The sequence below is a fragment of the Leopardus geoffroyi genome, chromosome C1 (assembly GCF_018350155.1).
Source record: "Leopardus geoffroyi isolate Oge1 chromosome C1, O.geoffroyi_Oge1_pat1.0, whole genome shotgun sequence".
Classification (NCBI taxonomy): domain Eukaryota; kingdom Metazoa; phylum Chordata; class Mammalia; order Carnivora; family Felidae; genus Leopardus; species Leopardus geoffroyi.
The window spans coordinates 188,180,877-188,201,353 of NC_059328.1; the positions used below are offsets into that span (position 1 = coordinate 188,180,877).

Consider the following 20,477-nt stretch of genomic DNA (forward strand, 5'->3'; position numbering starts at 1 on the left):
CACTATGGGACAGATGATGATTGCAATCTAAAATGACCCTTGTCCCTTTGGGGATGACACAGAGCTACCATGCTTTGCGCCCAGAGGGTTCTGAGCATGTCTTTTGTGTGTTTGCTGTGAACACAATGTAAGATCTGCATCAGCATCCGCTTTGTCACATGAGCTGTTAGCCAAGGGAGTTATGCAGTGGGCTGAACGAGGGAAAATACTGATAGAAGAGGTTTCAATTATGGACACCAATTCCTCATGAAACAGCAAGTCCAAGCTCCACCTTTTACTACCTGGGGCACTTGAGGAAGTTCCCTAATCTGCAAAATGGGAGCAATCCTGTCATTTTAAAAGTGTTCCTATGTACCAGGCACAGAACACACATAACTTCTCCTCCTTCCCACTGCCTGCCAGGGTCTATGCTGCTAAGAGTAGCACAGTTTTATGCATGAGGAGGCAGGTTTTCTCCCAGGTTCACCCAGAGGCATTTCCTAGATTGGAGATGAGTCAATCCATGACCAAATTTTGTTCTCTTTCCATTGGGCATGTTGCATCCCTCTGTCTCATTTTGCAGGGTGGTTCTGAGACATAAGTGAAATTATTGAACCTCATCTGCCACGATTCCTAACTTCTAGTAGGTGCACAAAACAAGTTAGTTCCCATTCTGTTTTACCCAGTATGGAGGTTCATTCAGCGGTTCAGTGACTTGACAGGGTTCAAGGTATGTGAGAACTGAAGCTATACCTGTTTTTATGTTTAGCTTCCTTAGATTTCTTAGCTTCCCTCTAGATGTTAGGCACACCTCCCAGTGCCAGAACTGACTGCCATGTTAGCTTGCTTAGGCCTAAACCTTGCCTGAATTCGTACTCTCTAAAAGCCAACCCTCAGTTTTCAAATTTTTACCTAAGTCAGTGTGAGTACCTGTTAAGGCCATCTCTTGTGAAGGCTCCATTCTGCACCCCTGACTTAAACTATTGTGAGATGCCTGCCTGCTATGACACGGGCTCTTCCCTGGCAGAATCCTTAGTGTCTATGTGCTACATAGTGGGTGTCTAGTAAAAGCTACTAAATCACAGAAGGCATCAGTATCATCTTTATTGATTTCACCGAAATCCTAGTATGGTAGAAAGAATACTTAAGTTTTCTACAGAGCAAACTTGACCACTTCTAGCGCTTCTAGTATCTAACACATGTCCCCTAACTGGTACATAGTAGTGAGTTAATACATATTTGTTAAATGAAATCAGTGATCAGGAGCCAGAAAACGTGCAATTCTAGTTCCAATCACATCCTCTATGACTCTAATAATCCTTGTTCTACACACTTGACCAAGGACATACATGTAAGTTATTATTCACCTTATTTCTGGGTAATAAAAACTACTGTTTATTGAGCACTAACTATGAGTTAGGCACTTTACTCACACTGTTTTACTTTGATTCACAACAACCCTATCAGATAGGGGCAATGTTATCATTCCTACTTTACCCTAGGGTCACCTAGCCAGGAAGGGGGTGCTTCAGAATATCCAGACCTTTTGGATTTCAAGGTGGTGCTCACAGCTGTATTCCATCTTACCTTCCAGCTATTAAAGGGCAAATATGATGATATTAATTAATTAATTAATAATTAATGTCCTAGACTGGGTAATTAATGTCCTAGACTGGGGATCAGCTAATAACACTTTCCAAGTTCATCTCCAAATGATTATGTCCTTCTAACTAGACTTGGTCTTAGAATCTGTGAGCTTGATGACGTTTTTGTAATGTAATGTGAATGGGATCCCAGGATGGGGACTGTAGCAGCCCCTGCTTGCTACAGCTAATCTGTGAACCCTGATTGGGCTCATTACCATTGCACTTCTGCAGGGCTGCCGAAAGCTCCTGGGGAGTTACTATTAACATCTTTATTAACCCGTCCCCCTAATCAGTCAGTGAAGTTCATTTAGATACACAGCCTACTCTGATCTTCATTAATAGTTTCTTCTAGTTTCTACATTTATTTTTAGTTTTCTCATCTTTAATTTATTTGGTGGCAATTATTAGTTTTTATTGAGGAGGACTAGATGATCTTAAAGTAGTTAAGATTAGGAAAAATTGCAAATGAGTGAAAGCAGGTTAAAAAAAAATTTTTTTTTTTAATGAAACCCTGCTATATTCCTTCTCATTTCAAGAAAAAGGGCCTTAAGATCCCAAATATTGTGAAACTGGCTCAACCTAGAGTCTCCTCCCTACCTTCAAGGCCAGCGCCTTGTTCCACCCATCTCTGTAAGGCACAAAGCAAGACATGCACGTAGGCCCTCTTGAGGTACTTTTACATTTTAAGGATAATGTTTAGTAAATTTATTTCATTTTTATTTTTTATCCAGGCATCAATTTTTCATTCATTTAACAAATATTTATGAATGCTAGGTACTAGGGACTAGGAGATTAAAAAATAAATAAGACATTGATACCTGCCTTCAAAGAATACAGTCTACAAGGGAAAGATATAAATAATACAACCTGGAAAGTATTATTCTAGCAGCATCCCCTGGGGACCTCTGGGAACACTGGGAAAAAGGCCCCCTTAGTTTGCCTGGGAAATTTAGGATTTTTTTTTTTTTTTTTTTTTTTTTTTTTGAGAGAAAGAGACACGGCTGGGTCTCAAAGATGATGAAGTGGGCATTCTCCAGGTGAGCAATAGGGAAAGGACACTCCAGACAATGGAACTGGACACAAAGAAATAAGAAGGCAGGTTTATTTGATATTGTACCAAGCAGGTAAATTGCTCAAGGAAGCTAGAATGTTAGCTTTGCAGTGGTACATTGCTGGAGATTAACTTGGAAGGGTAGACAGGAACTAGATTGAGAAGTTCTTTGTAATCATCCTAAGGATTTAGACTTTGACCAATAAGCAAAGAGAAGGTATTGGATAATTTTTAACAGGGAAGTGATATGGAAGGATTTAAATTTAAAAATTGCTTGCTAAGGAGGGCACTTCTGATGAGCACTGGGTGTTGTATGTAAGTGATGAATCACTGAATTCTACTCCTGAAACCAATATTGCACTGTATGTTAAGTAACTAAAGTTTAAATAAAAAAAAATAAATAAACAAAAAACTATCATGATCAACAACAGCAACTAAATTGCTTGGAATACCATATGTAAAATTAAATTGGTGGTGTATTTGAACCCAAGTCTGTCTGCCCAACACACAACAAAGTCAATCACTAAGACATCAGATATGCAGCAAGGAGATCAGAAGCAATGTGGCAACGCCTTAGATTCCAGAAGACAGGAGTGCTTGGCTGGCTCAATTGGTAAAGCATGCATCTCTTGATCTCAGGGTTGTGAGTTTGGGCCCCATGTTGGGTGGAGAGATTACTTAAAAATAAAATCTTAAATAAAATAAAAATTAATAAAAAATTATAGATTCTAGAAGACAAATAATGAGTGTCAACTAGAGCAGTGGCAATGGATAAGGAATGGAAGGGACAAATCTAAAAAGCATCTAGGTAGTTAGAGTCCAGGGGAGGTTGTAACTGATGGGATTCTAGTGGGTAAATGAGAGCCCCCTTCACTGGCACAGAAAAGAAAGGGGGAAGGAACAGATTTGTGGAGAAAGTAATGAGTATAAGATTGGAACATTTTGAGATTTAGATATCTGTGGGACCACCAAATGAAGATATCTAAAAACCAATCAGAAATACAGGCTTGTGATTATAAGTGTCCAATGTAGAAATACAAAATTGGAAGGAATCTGATTAAAGTGGTATTTGAAGCCCCCATGTAAATTCAGTTACCCCAGGGAAAGTGTGAAGAGAAAGAAGACTATGACAGAACCCTGGGGCACCAGTCCTAAAGGGTCAGGCAGAGAGAAAGGGGTCTTTGGAAGCTGAGAGGGAACAGCCAGAGGGGCTAGAGAAGACCAGGAGATGATAATAATCATAATACCATGAAAATTGCATGGTCATAAGCTCATTGGGGGACAGGCAATATATGTCTGTTCATTCCCAGGGCTGAGCACATGTGGTGGCCCTTAAACATTTGTAGAGACTATGGGGCAGTGGTAAATGTCAAATGATGCATCACCAAACACCATATGCACCAAAAGCCATGACCAAGTTATAGCTCAAACATCACTTGTGGAGGTGGACAGATGTTAAACATGGTACTCCCCTCCACCCCCTGCCTGGGGAGACGAGAGACTTGGATTATGCCCATTCCCTTCACCTTCTCCACCTACCAGGAGCAAGGCCTGGCCTCCCCTTCCTCTGCAGAGATCATTACCTTAGGAAGAGGCTTCAGAGGATAGAATATTTTCTTAGAATCCACAGAAAATTTTGATGCAGGGTTAGAAAAGTGATCAGCTATAAATGTGAGTTGGAGTGCCAGGTTCAAATGCCACAGAGCACCCCTCATGAGAGCATCATGGACTTTCAGCATCCTGCTGACAAAGCCCAAACAGAATCTAAAGCCTGGTAATGTAAAGCGCCAGAAGAGCCAAGTTTAGTCTCCTTGAGCCAAAGACCAAGGAAGTAAGCAGCGGTGAGGGTGTGAGTGTGGTTAAGGCAGAGGGAGGTCGGAGAAGAGCTACAGATTTTTGCAATGCAGTTTTAAGGTTACTGCTTGAGATAGTGAAATAAGGCTAACAACATTATCAACTATTTAAATATATGGTATCTTAAGAATGCATTGTATTTGGGAAATTCCAGAGGTGTAGTTCAGTAGGCTGCATTATAAGATAACCTTAGGGTGATTGTGGTAAGACTATAGAAACCAGAAAATGTTTTACCTTGAGCTAAGACTCAAGATGGTTCTTGTGATGTTTTATCAATCAACCAGCAAATCTCTATTGACTTGAATCTGTTGTGAAAAGAGCTTTCTCATTTCACTTATGAAATAAGATTCACGGGAAAAAAATGTATTATTGTATTATGGTAGCAACACTTCTGCCCTCATTTTAATTTTATTCCATTTAGTTTGGAAATTAATATGTTCAGCTTTTTAAGTTTCCCTTTGCAACTTTCTTCACTTTTCCTACCTCAAATTCTAATTGAACTCAGATGAGAACTCTTATTAAAATAATTATGAAGAAAAAGAAAATTGTAGAAGGAGGAGATGGAGAAAAATTTAGTCTATTGATTTACCATCATTTTTGGAAAGAGAAGGAAAATAAGCTACCTATAGACCTATTATCTTAAAGGCTACTGAAGCCAGAGAAACAAGCTTGAAATGGTGCTGTGTAGGATGCCTATCTGTTTGTGGATCATTCTCTCATTGATCACTTGCAGCTTAACTACTGGGAAAAATCAATGGGAGAGAGGCAAGGTCATCCAGCATCAGGTTATCTCCAGGAGAGTGGAGGCAGGGGAGGGGGAGCAAGCATTGGGCTTTAGCTGTGCCTCAAAACAGCAATCTAACTGTACTCTACACACATAAATCCCTCCATTTCAGCTAATGTAGCTACAAAATAGATGGGGGAAGAGAATCAAGCACAGTCTTGGAAGACATGGAGCCTCAAATTCAATGTTACTACATTGCCTCCTGGGACAACTCTCAGGCAGAATTTATGAGGACTGATCTTTCCCTTGCCATGCTTCCTCTTTCACATCTTTGAAAAATATATTAAGTATGCACCAGACACTATGTTCTGCAATTTTTACATATACTGATTAACTGAATTTTCACAACTAGCTTGTTTGAGGAAATGAGCCTCAGAGAAGTGTGTGGAAGTCACTGATGAGTGGTCGACCCTACCCTCCTTGCTAGACCAGCACCTTCTGCCTCATTTAGAGGCACACTAGAAACATCTGGAGATCATTAAGGACAATAATAACAACACAATAAGAGACCGATGCTGGGCTGTCCCCAGGCTCATTGAATCAGACTCTGCAGGATGGAGCCAGGGTTTCCTTTTGGTTCAAAACTCTCCCAGTTGATGCTAACATGCAGCTTAGTCTGAGAACCTCTGTGTAGACCATGCTGTCTCTCCAAAACGAGAGATGAAAACAAGAAGAAAAAAAAGAAAAAGGAATAAGCCTAACATTTATTGAGCCCTTACCATATTCCAAGTGCTTCATCTTATCTAATCCTTCCAAGCAACTAGAAAAGTATTCCCATTTTACAGATTTGGAAACTTCTGAGTTACTTAACCATAGAGGTTAATTTCCCTCAAATCCCAGAGCTCACAAGTGGCAGGAGGGAGATTTGAACCTGTGTTTGGGCCTTTGTTCATGTCACTACGGCACACAGCTAAGAAACACACCTCTGGCCCACATTGAAGATTCAAAAGAAATCAAGTGAGGTTTGTAAGAACTAGAGCTTATAGTACGTTAGAATTTCACTATGAAGCAATGGCAAATTATTGAAGGAGAACAATAAGGCAGAAATAGCTGAGACGCAAGAGTAGAGAGGAAAACCATGGCACATCAGACCAGAGAAGAGGCAGAAAGAAAAGAGGCAAAAGAGTGAGGAAATACATTACACTTACTACCATCCTTATTCTCACAACAACCCAGTAGAGCAGAAATAATAGTTATCCTCCTTCTGCAGATGGGCCTGTGGGGTCCTAAGCAATACCCTTAGGTTACACAGCTGGTAAGTGGCATACTATGAACTCAAAACCCGGGTCCTGGGTCCAAAGCACACAGGATTTACATTGCTCATCACTTCTCAAAGGAAGAAAAAGAGGAACAGGATTTATTTTGTTTAATGCTGAGAGGCAGGCACTTTACGTTCATTATCTCAGAAATCTCAATGAATTCAATGAATCACTTTGTCCTTGTGAGATGAATATGACCTCCAACTTGAGTTTAGGTAACAGTCTGGCTATGGTTAAACTATCTTGCTTAAGGTCTCAGTGAAGCTGACACAGTAGTTTCAAACCCCAGGTTCAGTGTTCAAGCCCTAATTCAGCTAATTCCAAGCCCATGTTTCTAAAGAATAACATTTAAGTTAGAAATAGCTTTAAAATACTGAAGACCCAAAAACACAGTACACAAGGACTGTATGTAGGACCAGAAAAACAAAACATGGGAGAGCACTGAAATGGATTTCCTTATGTTGATTGGAAATTTATTTTAAAAAATTGGTTTAACATTTTTTTTTTGAGAGAGAGAGAGAGAGAGAGAGAGAGAGAGCACACACAAATAGGAGAAGGGCAGAGAGAGGGAGACAGAGGATCCAAAGCAGTCTCGGTGGCATTGTGAGCACAGAGCCCAATGTGGGGCTCGAACCCATGAACCATGAGTTCATGACCTGAGGCAAAATCAAAAGCCGGCTGCTTAACCAACTGAGCCACCCAGGCGCCCCTGGAAATTGATTTATGACTGAATGAGGAAATATTTTAATTTTGTTTGGCCAGGGAAGAACTGTAAATAGGCAGCCAAAAGTAGTTTGGAAATAAACATTCTAAACAAATACCAGATATTCTTATTTTTACTGGTTATTTGTATTTAGGCACAATCATCTGAATAGAGAGTGACGAAGCGGTATATACAAGCACTTCCATTTGTGCCCATCTGGGACTATAAACCTCCAGCAAAGTGGTTCTCATTTGATTACATCTGACCTTGAAAACTCCATGGAAATCACTTTCTTTGAACACTCCTTTCACTCTACAAAGTCTATACATTCTATTTTTTAAATTTTTTTTTAACGTTTATTTATTTTTGAGACAGAGAGAGACAGAGCATGAATGGGGGGAGGGTCAGAGAGAGAGGGAGACACAGAATCGGAAGCAGGCTCCAGGCTCCAAGCTGTCAGCACAGAGCCTGACGCGGGGCTTGAACCCGTGAACCACGAGATCATGACCTGAGCCGAAGTCAGACACTTAACCAACTGAGCTACCCAGGCGCCCCTATAAATTCTATTTTTAATTGAACTTACTTTTGAAGTTACAAAATCATGTGTTGTTAAGAAAAATACATTGAAGACAATAAGCATAGAAGTACAGGGGTAAACCCAGAACCATTATCCCTATCAGATGCATAGTCTTCCAGGTCTGTCTTTAATGCATATACAGACATGAATATGCCAGTATTATCAAAATCATTTTTTGCCCAACTATGAATAAATTCTTTGTTGGGTTAACAGTCTTGGCGTACTCCATTCCTCTAAGAGTGGGAAGAAGAGCTCTTTTAAAAACAAAACACTTACATTTCAGGCCCAAGAAAAGCACAAGGAAGAAACATCATTTTAAATGAGAGCTGAAATACTCTTTTCTCAATCTGGAGTGGGAAATAGAGGGATTTTATAAGGAGCTTCAGTTTATAGCCCCTGCAGCAACTCTTATCTCCTGAACATAGAGTAAGCATTCAGTTAGTGCTTCTTGAATGGATGAGAAATTGTCCCCTTCTTTGCTGGTTTTATTTGGGATTAAATAGTGTCGATACCAAGAATCATAGAAACACGTGTGTTCACATGTGAACGTTGTAAAGAGTGCTCCAAAGAAAATGACAAACTTTATCATCATCCATTTGGGGTTAATCAAGCCAGAATTCACTTTCATTTTTACTGTAAGTGACATATAAAATTAGACCCATCACTTTTTACCACTTCTGAGCCTTTGAGACTTTGCCCCATCGTTCATCACGTGACTTTTCGTGTGTGCGCGCGCGCGTGCACACGTGCACACATGCACACTTTGTTCTCTCAAATAAATTGTGGGCTCTGCGAGGTTGGGGAGGTTTCTTATGATTTCTTTTGTATTCTCACAGAATTTGGTACTGTTCTGCACACAGTAGTTGTTAAAAGTTTGTTTGACGTTAGTGAATACTGTGACCATATTAATTTGCTAAGGCTGCAGTAACAAAGTACCACAAACTCAGTGGCTTAAATCACAGAAATCTGTGGTCTCACAGTGCTGGAGGCTAGATCTAGAATTGAAGTGCTGGGGGGGACCTGGGTGGCTCAGTCGGTCAAGTGTCTGACTTCGACTCAGGACATGATCTCACGGTTCGTGGGTTCAAGCTCCGGATTGGGCTCTGTGCTGACAGCTCAGAGCCTGGAGCCTGCTTCAGATTCTGTATCTCTTCCTCTCTCTGCCCCTCCCCTGTGCAGGCTCTGTCTCTCTCAGTCTCTCAAAAATAAATAAAGATTTTTTTAAAAATTAAAATTGAGGTGTTGGGAGGATTGTTTCCTTCTGAGGGCAACATCTGTTCCAGGCCTCTCTCCTTGGCTTGTGGCTGGCTGTCTTCTCCTTGGGTCTTTTCACAACATCTTCTCTTACACACGTCTGTCCCTGTATCCAAATTTTCCCTTTTTTTATGAGGACACCAGTCATATTGGGTTAGGGCCCATCCCAATGACCTCATCTTAACTAATTATAACTGCAATGACCTATTTCCATATAAGGTCAGATTCTGAGGCACTTGGGGTTAGGACCTTGACGTATCAATTTTAGGGGGACACAATTCAACCTGTAATAGTGACCTTCAACAGAATCATAAAAATCCACAGTGAGAAGATGCCTTAAACATTGTTCATTTTGCCTATCTGGTGCCTGAACTCGCTTTGCCTGAACCAAGAAGAATGTGTAGAATTTTTCTCTTAATTTTTTTTAATGTTTATTTATTTTAGAGAGAGAGAGACAGAGTGTGAGCAGGGGAGGGGCAGAGAGAGAGGGAGACACAGAATCTGAAGCAGACTCCAGGCTCTGAGCTATCAGCACAGAGCCCAACATGGGGCTTGAACCCACAAACTGCAAGATCATGGCCCGAGCTGAAGTCACAGCTTAACCAACTGAGCCACCCAGGCGTACCAAGAACAGTAGAATTTTAATAATATTTTGGCAATGGAATTTTAGGGTTATATTTGGTTTTTAATGTGTCTGTGTGTGCTTTCCAGAATGGTTCTCACTTCCTAAGCCTCAAAGTCTTCAGAACATCTGGAACAGGTAAGCACCACCTTGGAAAGCTGATCTTTCGAGCAGGGTTAGAGGAACATTTCCCTGGGCCTCAGTCCACTGAACGCACAGCCCTCAGCACCTGGATCTCTGGGGCCACAAGCCCCAGGAAGATGCCTCTGGGAGAGCCAGCCACTTGTGAGTCTGTTAGTTTTTCTCTATGAACCATTTTACTTTCAGAGTTTGGTCATTAAAATTGTTTTGCGCCCCTCGACCATGCCAGAGGCCCTGAGAATGAGGGAGTGTTGGCCTGCAAGAAAACCTAGTGGGTTTATTATTCTCTAACACAGAGAAACCAAATAACATCATTGAGTGGCTATTGGAGGCGGGGGGGGGGCAACTTGATTCATGGAGGTCATGCTTTCCCAGGCCCTCTCCACGCAGTCTCAGCTCAGACCAGGGCAGACTTTTATTACCAGCTTTCAACAAATCCCTAGTTTCTTTTACAAAGTAAAACAGATAATAGAGACATTCCCGGAATAGTTAGCTAACTAAGCCGTGCCAGGCAACCTCAGGGCTAAGAAGAACTCAGTGTTTTCGGACAATGACCAATTACAATAACCAGTATTATTTGATCTGAGAGTAATTAGCTGAGGCTCTTTTCTTTTTGCTTCAGTGAGGAGGCAAAAAGGGCAGTGAGGAAAACATCAGAGACAGGGGGAACGAGCTCAAATGTCAAAGAAAACACACTCTCGCAGGTGGGGAGAAGGAGAAGAGATCCTAACTGAACATTTGAACATTGTTCTTCCCTGAAAATGTGGTAGGGTTAACCCACCCAAATTTTGTTTGATTTTTTCATACTTAGACTGTTCGTGTGCTTTAAAAACCCTCCATGGAGAGTGAATATCAGAGCACAAAGAGGTCAGAACGTAGAGCTGTGGGCTACCAAAGATGTCTTGTTGGAAGGGACAGGTCTCCTTGGGAGGGCTGCACTCTCTACTCTTATTTTCAAGCTCACTGTGTCACCTGAAACCACCCCCCCCCCCACCCACCCACTGTTTTGGAGACAGATTCCAGGGAACCACTGTTTACCATTTCGTTCAAGATGTGCAAACTTTCTCTTGCCTGATCCAGGGTCAGGATCCCTAGCCCCAGCTAGAGATATGTGGGTTTTAGCATTGCCCTAAGGTTTTCTTCCATTCCACTATTGGCTTCCAAAATAAATGGTAACTCCAAACTTAAAAATCACCTTAATACCCTATGCTGCTGCTGTTGGCACTGTTGCAGGGCAAAAGAAAGTGCCACAAGCCTCCTGCTATCACCCCACCAGGCATTCCTTCTAGACCTAGCAGGACCTGGATCCACTGAATGTCCCTCTGGTTTTTCTGATCACATAAAAGACCAACCACCTCTGCCCATTGGCTTGTCCCAACAATAACTTTGCCTTAGCTCAGACTTCTGGCTTCTCTTTGCTCAGGTCTTCAAATCAAAGAGTAATGTCTAGAGATGTGCTGCTGAATACAGTAGCCACTAGCCACATGTGGCTATTTAAATTTAACTTTAGTTGTTCAATTGCACTAGTCACATTTCAAGGGCCCAATAGCCACATGTGAGTAGTGGCTAACATACCGGATGGGGCAGGAATAGAATGTTTTCATCATGATGGAAAGTTCTATTGGACAACACTGGTCTAGATTATCATATGAGAAAATTCTTAGTTCTGAGAACGACTTTGTCGTTGAACTAACATTAGGCAGAATGATTGCAATGGACCTAGCAAGGTGCTGAATATATTTTTTCATTTATTCCTCACAAACCAAAGTCCCATTTCAAAGAGGTGAAAACTGAACTCAAAGAAATGAAGTAACTTGGCCAAAGTCACCAAGCCAAGTAAAGTGGAGCCCAGATTCATCTGGCACACAGGTCTCTGTGACTTTGTCAATTGAGTCAGGTTGCAAGTGTGATAGATAGAGAGGGGCTGAAAACTGGCTTTTCTACAAGATTTCTGCAAGGTACAGAACTGTGTGTGGGGGCCATAAATACACCTCAGGGCATTGCCTGGGATTTGATGGTGACCCGATCAACATGGGCCTAGTAAGTACACACTCACTTGTTATATTGATTGGAAAATTATGGACAGCTTCTTTGAAGTTGTTTCTTCCTAGTGTTGGATATATTTCTTATTGTGGGTTTCTGCTTTACCACGTCCTAAACTGGCAACATTAAAAAAGTACCCACTCTCCTATAACAACGATAAAGAGGTCATTATTGAAAAAAACAATGATATTTGAATAAAGCCTGCAGCTTAGGAGCATTGTGCCAATAGTAATTGCTCAGCTTTGATAATTTGACTATGCTTATACATAATGCTAACATTAGGGAAAGCAGGTGAAACATATAACTCTGTGTACTATTCCTGCAATTCTCCTGTACCTAAAATTACTTCAAAATAAGAACAAATTGAAAAAAGAAATTGAAAAAAAAAATCCCTGCCTTTTTTTCTGTTTCTATGGATCTAGGGGAAAACAACAAAGAACGCAGGCAAACTAACAATGACCAGCCTTGCGCTGCAAACAGATAAAACTCTCCACTGCAAAGGTCAGTGTCAGTAATAGCAGTGGAGATTTTTATGCTCAGAGCCAGCCTGTGCTGAGAAGTCAAGGTTATTGCTTCAGGCCCCTGAGAACCACCAGATTTTACATATGTGGAGTAATGGCCATTGGATGGAGCTTCACACAACCACAAAGCCTGATTTTTCATTTTTTCTTACTGTTTGTGTTTCTGTTCTGGACTTCTAAAATTAAATGTGGATGTCCTCACACCCAGCACTTCCTTTAGGATTCATTTACAATTTTAATTCTTTTTACAACTTTTGTAAGCGACGAGGTCTATGGCAACTCAGGTCTGCTGAATGAATGTGTTTTCCGTGCACACAGAGACAGGAACTCTCCCAGACTGCTGGTGGAAATGGAAATTAGTACAACTAGCTTGTAGTCTTAATAAAAAACTTGAACATGTTGTATGTCCTTCAACCTGGGGATTTCAATTCTCAAAATTTATACTAAGGAAACCACTGCACAGGTACACAAAGATTTCTCGTTGAGGGGTCACAGCATGATTTTAATGGTAGCCTCTCACACCCCAACAAAAAGGAAACAACTTTGATAAGGGTCTGGCTATGAAAATTATGGTATGCCCACATAACAGAATGCTATGCAGCTATTAAAATTATGTCCTAGAAGATGATCAAGATAGTCAACTACAAGAAGTAGGTTATAACGGCATACAGAGTATGATCTCATTTTTTTTTGTAAAGCAAGAAATATATCCACTTAAAAATAAAGGACTAAAGAAGAAAAACTGAACATCAAAGCAATAATGATTGTCTTTGAGTGAAGGGGGTTATCTCAGAAGGATGGGGTAGTTTCAATTTTCTCTCTTTGCATTTTCTAAGTGTTTCTAATAAATATGTATTATGTTGGCAATGGAACACTTCTTGCTTCTGGAAATGTTACTAGAAGGAAGGGTTATCAGAGGATTTTTGTCTTCATCCCATTAATTGGGTGGGTAGGTTCACCTAACTCTGCAAGATGCTCCTGGCATGTTAGGGATTTAACATCACAAGCCTAACACATAATATTTATTGACATTTAGCCTATGTGGAAAGATGCTGGTAGGCAAATTAACATTTGTTAATGTCACTTCCCATCCCAACTTTCATTTCCAAAGCAGTGGTCGTAACCATTGAAGAATCGTTCTAGCAAGAGTTAGAGGAGGTGGCAAGTTGTAGAAATGTAATGATAAAGGCAGTGGATAGTAAGCAAGATTATAGGTGGCAGAAAGAAGTAGAATGATACAAATATGGAAGTAAATTAACATTTGTGCCCAAAGAAGCAACATTTTTATTCCTAGGGCTCTTTTCTCAGCTCCCAAATAAGAGTGCAACATGCTAATCACAAGGTAGAGATTATCAGGACACTTCTCCAGACTGGGTGGTCCCACTACAAGTGCTTCTAGGAAAGTCTCATATTCAGGAGGGCATGGACTTGGTTTATACAGGGAAGACCAATATGAACTTGGCTCATGGGAGGAAGGAGCAGAAGTGTGCTATAGCAGTCATAGACCAGAGGCCATGAGACTGGAATAAATGGAGGCTCCAGGAAAAGCCTTGATACAACCTTGTGGGACAGGTTGGGGGAGGGCTGGTTAGTTGAAAAGGAAAGTCCTAAAAAGAAGTTTTCATACTGCTGATCAGTACCTACTCTCCTTTCTTTCACTGGCCTGGTGAAAATGGCCTTATATGAGACTCTACCGCCCCAAGAGAAGTTCTGTCAGCCTTTCCCTGCTTCCCCAGCTACCTAGTCTAAATGCAAAGAGTATGCATGCCATGCTAACACAAGTTCAAAATAGGTTCCCTAGCCTTCCTTATCCAATGAGATTGCAGCTCGTATGCCCTGTCTATAGAACAATTCTGTAATAATTCAATTATTGTGGGCCAATGGGTAGGAGTGTTGAAAGAACCAGCCATTGATTGGGGTGGGAGTGTGGAGGTGGAAGCTGATGGATGCATCGTGCCCCCCTCACCATCAGTACCTACCCACCCACCCCCAGAGTTTCATAGGGTGGGTTCAGGCCCCAATTTTGGCACACATCCCATCCTACCACCTATAGTGAGAGTGGACTAGGTGAAAAGAAAAATTTCACAAGATTTTCCTTGAATGTCCCTCTAGACTGATATTAGGCCCTAGTGATCTATACCACCTTCCCCACTCCAAACCCCCATTTCATTGTCCCTGAAAACCTGTGCCTGGGCAGGGCACCCTCAATGGAAAAAATACCCTCCAGCCTTTTCTCAGGCCACAAGCTAAAGATCAGGCCTCCACCCCATGTTCCCTTCTCTTTTAACTGAGCTGGAAATTGGCAAGGACTGGGGATTTGCAAATTGTCTTCTATCTTAAGTCTACGAAGCAATTATTCCTAAGTTTGAGGGTAAAATTATCTATTTGTAGAAACAGTTTTATGTCATGGGAATCAGATACCTGAAAGTTTCTTATGTAAATCTTATGCAAAACGTGGCCAACTTACAGCTCTGGGCCAGAACTTCCAGCAATCATGGCACTGGGAAGGGGAAGGGTATCAGTTCTTTGTCACTTTAGGTTGGTATGTATATTTGACATTAAATAAGCCCGTCTATTTTTGCTTAATTGCGGATTTGCGTGGCCAGGGAACTTCATTCTGAATGTCAGACATCAGACCTGCAGTTAATTGCTTCCTGGGATCTGCGCAGTTTTATGTCTGGTGGCTTTCCACTTGTAAACCTGACTGTGGGCTCTAGAGATGGGTGTACTTAAATGATTGGCACTAGATTAGCAAAGACTTTCAAACGTTTTAAGTAAATAAGAAAATTAAGACTCACAAGTCCTGCAGAATCAGCCCCTGCCACCCTCCCAGCTTCATATCTGTCCCCTCTCTCCCTCTGTCCCAGGCCAGCCAACTGGCCTTTCTTTCCTTCCTTAAAATCAGTCTTCTCCCTCTCATCCCGGGGTCTGTATGAGCACCACGGATCTCACTCAGCCTGTACTGCCCTTGCCTCCCCTGCCCTAATTCCTCAGCTCTCAGCTCAAATGCTTCCTTCTCAGGGAAGCCTTCCCTGACCAGCTCTGACTCTAAGTCAGATATCTGGGCCTTTTTTTCACAGGTAATCATGCATGTCTATGATAATTTGGTTAGTGTCTGACTCCTCCACTAGTCCAAGCTGCCAGAAGGCAGAGCCTTCCCTGTATCTTCCAGAGCCAACCACCTAGTAGCATATAGTACTTGCTCAACTAATAGATTTGCTCATCTCCAAATGTACAATTCAACACAGATCAACTTGAGGATTTGTCCTTACTGTAATCTGGGCACTTAGTTATCTCTCTTTATATGATCCATCTCAGCGGGCAACCAAGAGAGCTTCTTAGGTAATCCCCAGGAGGCTGAGCTTCAGAAACACTGTAAATAAGGGTATTTTCCATCCAAGCTTCACCCTCCGAAATTGCCTCTTTTCCTCCCTCCCCTCCAGGAGTCTATGCTTGCAGCCCTTGGAACATACGTCCAATTGGGCTTTTCTGCTTGGTGGGCACTGTCCCTCATAGAAGCATCCTTAATTACATATTTCTGCTTCTATAATGATATTTCTGGGCCCTTTATGTATGTACATGTGGTACCTGGAGCCAGTGGAGAGGTGGAGGCTGAATGAGAGCACACTGAGGATAGATAAGAGTACCCATGTGGACGTTATTTTTCCCCTTGCCATCAACTTCACTAATCCCAGGACATTCTACTTGAAACACTCTTCTAGCCTTCTCCTTTTCTCTCCTTTTCTTCTTTCCCCCTTTATTTTTCAGAAGGAAGACCTCTGGAGAAATTATTTTTCTTTCCCACTTTTCCAGGTTGGGCAGGGTTCCTGAAGCTGAAGATCTGGCTTCCCAAATGCTGAAAGGCTTTCCTAGAGACCGAGTTTCTGCCCAGGAAGCACTGGTTCATGACTATTTCAGTGCCCTGCCTTCTCAGCTGCACCAGCTTCCTGATGGTGAGTGAGAGAGCATGTGTGTGTGTGTGTGTGTGTACATGCACACATGTAAATCTCAGTGTTTAAGTGTTTTCTCCAAGCACTGGAAAATCATAGAATTTGCAACCAGAAATGAGCTTAGAGATCAATTTGCCTAGGAGAAGCAAGAGGGGACCCATTCTTGCCTGAGTTTTCTATGAGATTCTCTAAAGCTCAAAAGCACTGGTGGGTTGAGGTGACACAGACCTCCTTGTAATGATTGAAACATTTCACGTATACACTCTTAGAAATTGGATGAGATGAAAGTTGCCTCTGAATTGTTTGTTTTCCTCAGCATCTGCCAGGAGAAGAAAAACCAAAGTTTGTAACAACCCCCTTCTCTCTCCATGGAGAGTAAGATGATAGGTGACATGGAGATGTCACAAGAGGAGAGCTGGCCTGTCTCGATTGGTAATTTGATGCTGCTGAAGGAAGTACTGGGGTGGGGCGCTGTGGGGAAGGGAGCGTCCTCCCAGGCCGGATGCCCACAGGGAAACACAAGTTACCCTGAAATCAGCCTTGCTGCCTGGGCCTGAAGTCATCCTCCAAATCTGAAATCTGCTGAGGGATCATGTGTCTGGAGCTCTCCTCATGTTTCTCAGAATGTGGCCAGGAAGGGCTAGGCAGAGGATGTGGGCAGTGTGGTCATGGCCTGGCTATTTGGGGGGGACCATGCTTAGGTAGGGTTTCTTTAGAAACATCCACCATTCAACTGAAAAAAATTTCAGAATCCCTAAGCAGGAGAAAAGAAAGCTAATAAGGAAGGTCTAGGGGCTCAGACTGGGAAAAGGGCACTGGGAAGGCATTCAGGAGTGACAATGAGGAGAGAGGAGAGAGCTGCTGCTGCCCAAGGGGCTTAGACATATAGGCTAGCCAAAGGCTCCAGGGTCTGCAAATGCAGCTCTGCCACATCTAGGACATTGTCCTGCTATAGCCCAGAGCTCTTACTTTGGGACTTCTTGGGGCATTTCATTATTAAAATGAGTTATTTAGGATCTCCAAAAATAATCATAATCATACAAATGGGGTTAATGTCTTACTTAACCCTGTAGGAAGAGTTAGTCATCAGTATTTATTAAGTCACCATTAAGTGCCAAGAACATATTAAGTGCTATAAAAATTGAAGGAAGAAAGAGCCTTGTCCTTGACCTCAAGGATCCTACAGCGTGGGAGAAAAAGAGGGTGAGGAAGAGGAAACAGGGCACCCTTGTACACATATTAGCACAAATCATATCTAAACAGCTAAAGTCTGTACGTAATCAGCCACAGATGTTCTGAGGATGTGTGTGTGCTAACAGCAATTCTTTGGAGGAACTAGAATAACTCGCATGAGATGGATTGGACTGGAGGTGAATCTGGATTGGAATTTGGAAGGAGGGGAGGGACACTGGCATATGGGTGGAACAAAAGACATTCCAGGCAACCTACAATTCTTCCTCCCTTTCCAGTACCCTCACTCCCGCTGTACCCCTATCTGATCCTCTACTTCCATCCTGATACACTGTCCCCCATCTGAGCCCCTAGATCCCTCTTTAGTTTTCTTCTCTTGGTCCCGGGCTTTCTAACTACCACTTCAGGCAAATATCAACCTTCAGGGGTGTGCATGCACACATATACTCACACTCTCACACACTCACACTCCCTTTTCTCCACTTAAAGAAACTCCCTCATTGGCCCTCCTCCAGGACCTATTATTCTACATACTGAGAACCACTGGGGACTTTCAAAATTGCCTGGGCACAAGCTTTTACCTGATGAAGAGTAATTAGGAAGAAACAATCATTGTCCAAACTGATGTGTTGTTAGAAACTCGGGTTTTGATTCTTCCTGGCCATCTGAAGCAAAGCCACCAACAGAGGGACTCTGCTGTGTGTGTGTGTGTGTGTGTGTGTGTGTGTGTGTGTGTGTTAGCATGCACACCCATGTGCGGGTGTAAGAGAGAGACCCATCTGTATTCCTTCTCTGTTCACCCAGCCACAGAGCCCAAATCTACTTTGACACTTTTAGAAAAATGAAAAGATGGAATCTTGCAGGAGCCTGCCTGTGCTGGGGGGGAGCCGAGGAGTGCTCACAGCAGGAGGGAAGTTGACTTTTCTTTATACATATAGGGGTTTTTCCATGCAGAGTTTAAATTATGCCTGATAAAAGGAGTTTCGTGGATGTTTCAGTTCTTTCAAATTCTCCTGGCTTCCTCCCAATTAAATGAGGTTTGTCAAAGCCACAGGGCTCTGCTGCTGCTGCCTCGGCCGACAAGCACTTCCTGCAGCGACATCTCGAATCCCCGAGGGAGAAGATGAAAGGGCCAGCGCCAAGAGACAGAGAAGGGGGGCAGGATTGGGTGTGTGTGTGTGTGTGCATGTGGGAGGGGGTGCAGAAATAGGTTTAGAGACAGACCGACAGATAGATAGGATGTAGGACAAGTAGACAGAGAAAGCAAGGCTATCAGGAAAATAGAAAAGAAAAACAGAGGAAGAGACAGAGCAGCTGGGGCCCATCTGTGCACCTTGACAGCAGTGGCCCTTACTCAGGACACATCTACCAAGGGATGCACTCCCTTGGCCTGGCAGTGCCAGCCTACTTTTACATTGCCCATGGCAATTAGCCTTTATTAAGAGCCTCCTTTTCAGACAGAGAGCACCAGACAGTTATCACAGTTCCCAACCTTCAGGGACACAGAATCTCTCTCCATCTCTGTGGTGGGCTGCCCCAGGCATAAGAATTGTGCAAAAATAAGACATGCTCTTGTGAGTGGTTTGTAAAGAGAGTTTCCCTGCCATAATTATGCAAGAAATTTTGCTCTCTGGTGGCATTTCAGTATGGAATCATTTAGGAGCTTATATTTATATCATTTTATTATTCTGGTTTTATTCTGGTTGCAGGATAACAAAGTTGTCACTTTAAAATATATTCTGTTTCCCCTTTGATCTGGGAGATGCCAGCTCTTATTGTCTGCCCTCTGAAGAAGACAATTTGAGCATGAAACCTGTGGCTGAGAAATATATGAAGCGTGGAGGGACAGCCTAAATCCCCGTGGAAGAGTGGCAGAGAAACTCCCCACGATGTGCAAGAATTGTTCCCGTCTATCCATGTCTATTTCCCCAAAGCTGAGACGTCCCATACAACACTTTCTCTGGGTCGTGGCACTAAGCGTATAGCAAGAGGAAAGCAGGGGGTTACTTGCCATGAAATCCAGGGTTTCCAAGATTAGTTCCCTTTTGGAACACATTCTTAGTGGAGAAGCATGAATATTAGAATGGCAAGCATGTGGGAACTTCTGGCAAGCACTGACATTTTCCCTTATTGACTCTTGAACACCTGAAGAAACATTTGTTGATGGGGAAATTATTGGTAGTCTCTCTCAAAACACACCCAACAGCAAGCTAATTGCTTTTGCAGATGGCTGGGGAGATGCTCGCCCTTCTCAGTCGCCGGCTCACGGCCACACTTGCGGTCCTCACTGCCGAGCCAGCAGCGCAGAATGTCAGCTGGGGCAGCGAGGACCTAAAATTAGGTCCTTGGCAACTCTCTAATCTTAGCTGCAGGTTCAGCTTCTTCGTTTAATTCCCTTTGCCCTCAGCATGAACTTGGGCTCTGGGAAAGGAACACTGTTTAATGATTTGGAGGTGGGGGGAGTAGAAAATCATTAAGCTGCCCTTTCTAGAAACTGGCTCCACTCTGTTCTTGCAGGGAGCCTTCCAAATGTTACCCTTGGAAAGTTAAGACTGATTTTGGAAGCTAGCCATTTTGAACCACAGACACTGATCCACAAAAGTTTTTTTTTTTTTTTTTTTTTTTTTTTTTAATCTGGGGCAGTAAATGCCACGTGATTTAAGAGTCTGGTCCTTAAGCCTGGGTCCTTGATCGTCAGGACATCAAAGGCTGTCTCTCTCTGTGGGTTGGTCCCATTTTGCTTTCCAAATCCCAGACTTGAGTCTCTCTCATTCCTTCCTGGACTAAATCCCCCTTCTCCTTTAAAACAGGTTTCAGCATCTTAGAAAAAAAAAAAAAATCCTGAAACTTGAAAGCTTACAATTGTTTCACAAGTAATTTTTGCAAAAACAGCTTACGAGGG

General features: G+C 42.4%; 1 protein-coding gene across 4 annotated transcripts in view; it reads left to right on the plus strand.

The window, feature by feature from the left end:
* The window catches only part of CDK15 (cyclin dependent kinase 15), an 84,379-nt gene that overhangs the window by 51,728 nt on the left and 12,174 nt on the right, over positions 1 to 20,477 (plus strand). For all 4 annotated transcript variants that reach the window (XM_045480769.1, XM_045480770.1, XM_045480767.1 and 1 more), the window contains exons 11-12: positions 9,819 to 9,867; positions 16,248 to 16,387. In XM_045480769.1, the coding sequence (XP_045336725.1) occupies positions 9,819 to 9,867; positions 16,248 to 16,387 (189 nt within the window). The remainder of the gene's footprint in view (positions 1 to 9,818; positions 9,868 to 16,247; positions 16,388 to 20,477) is intronic.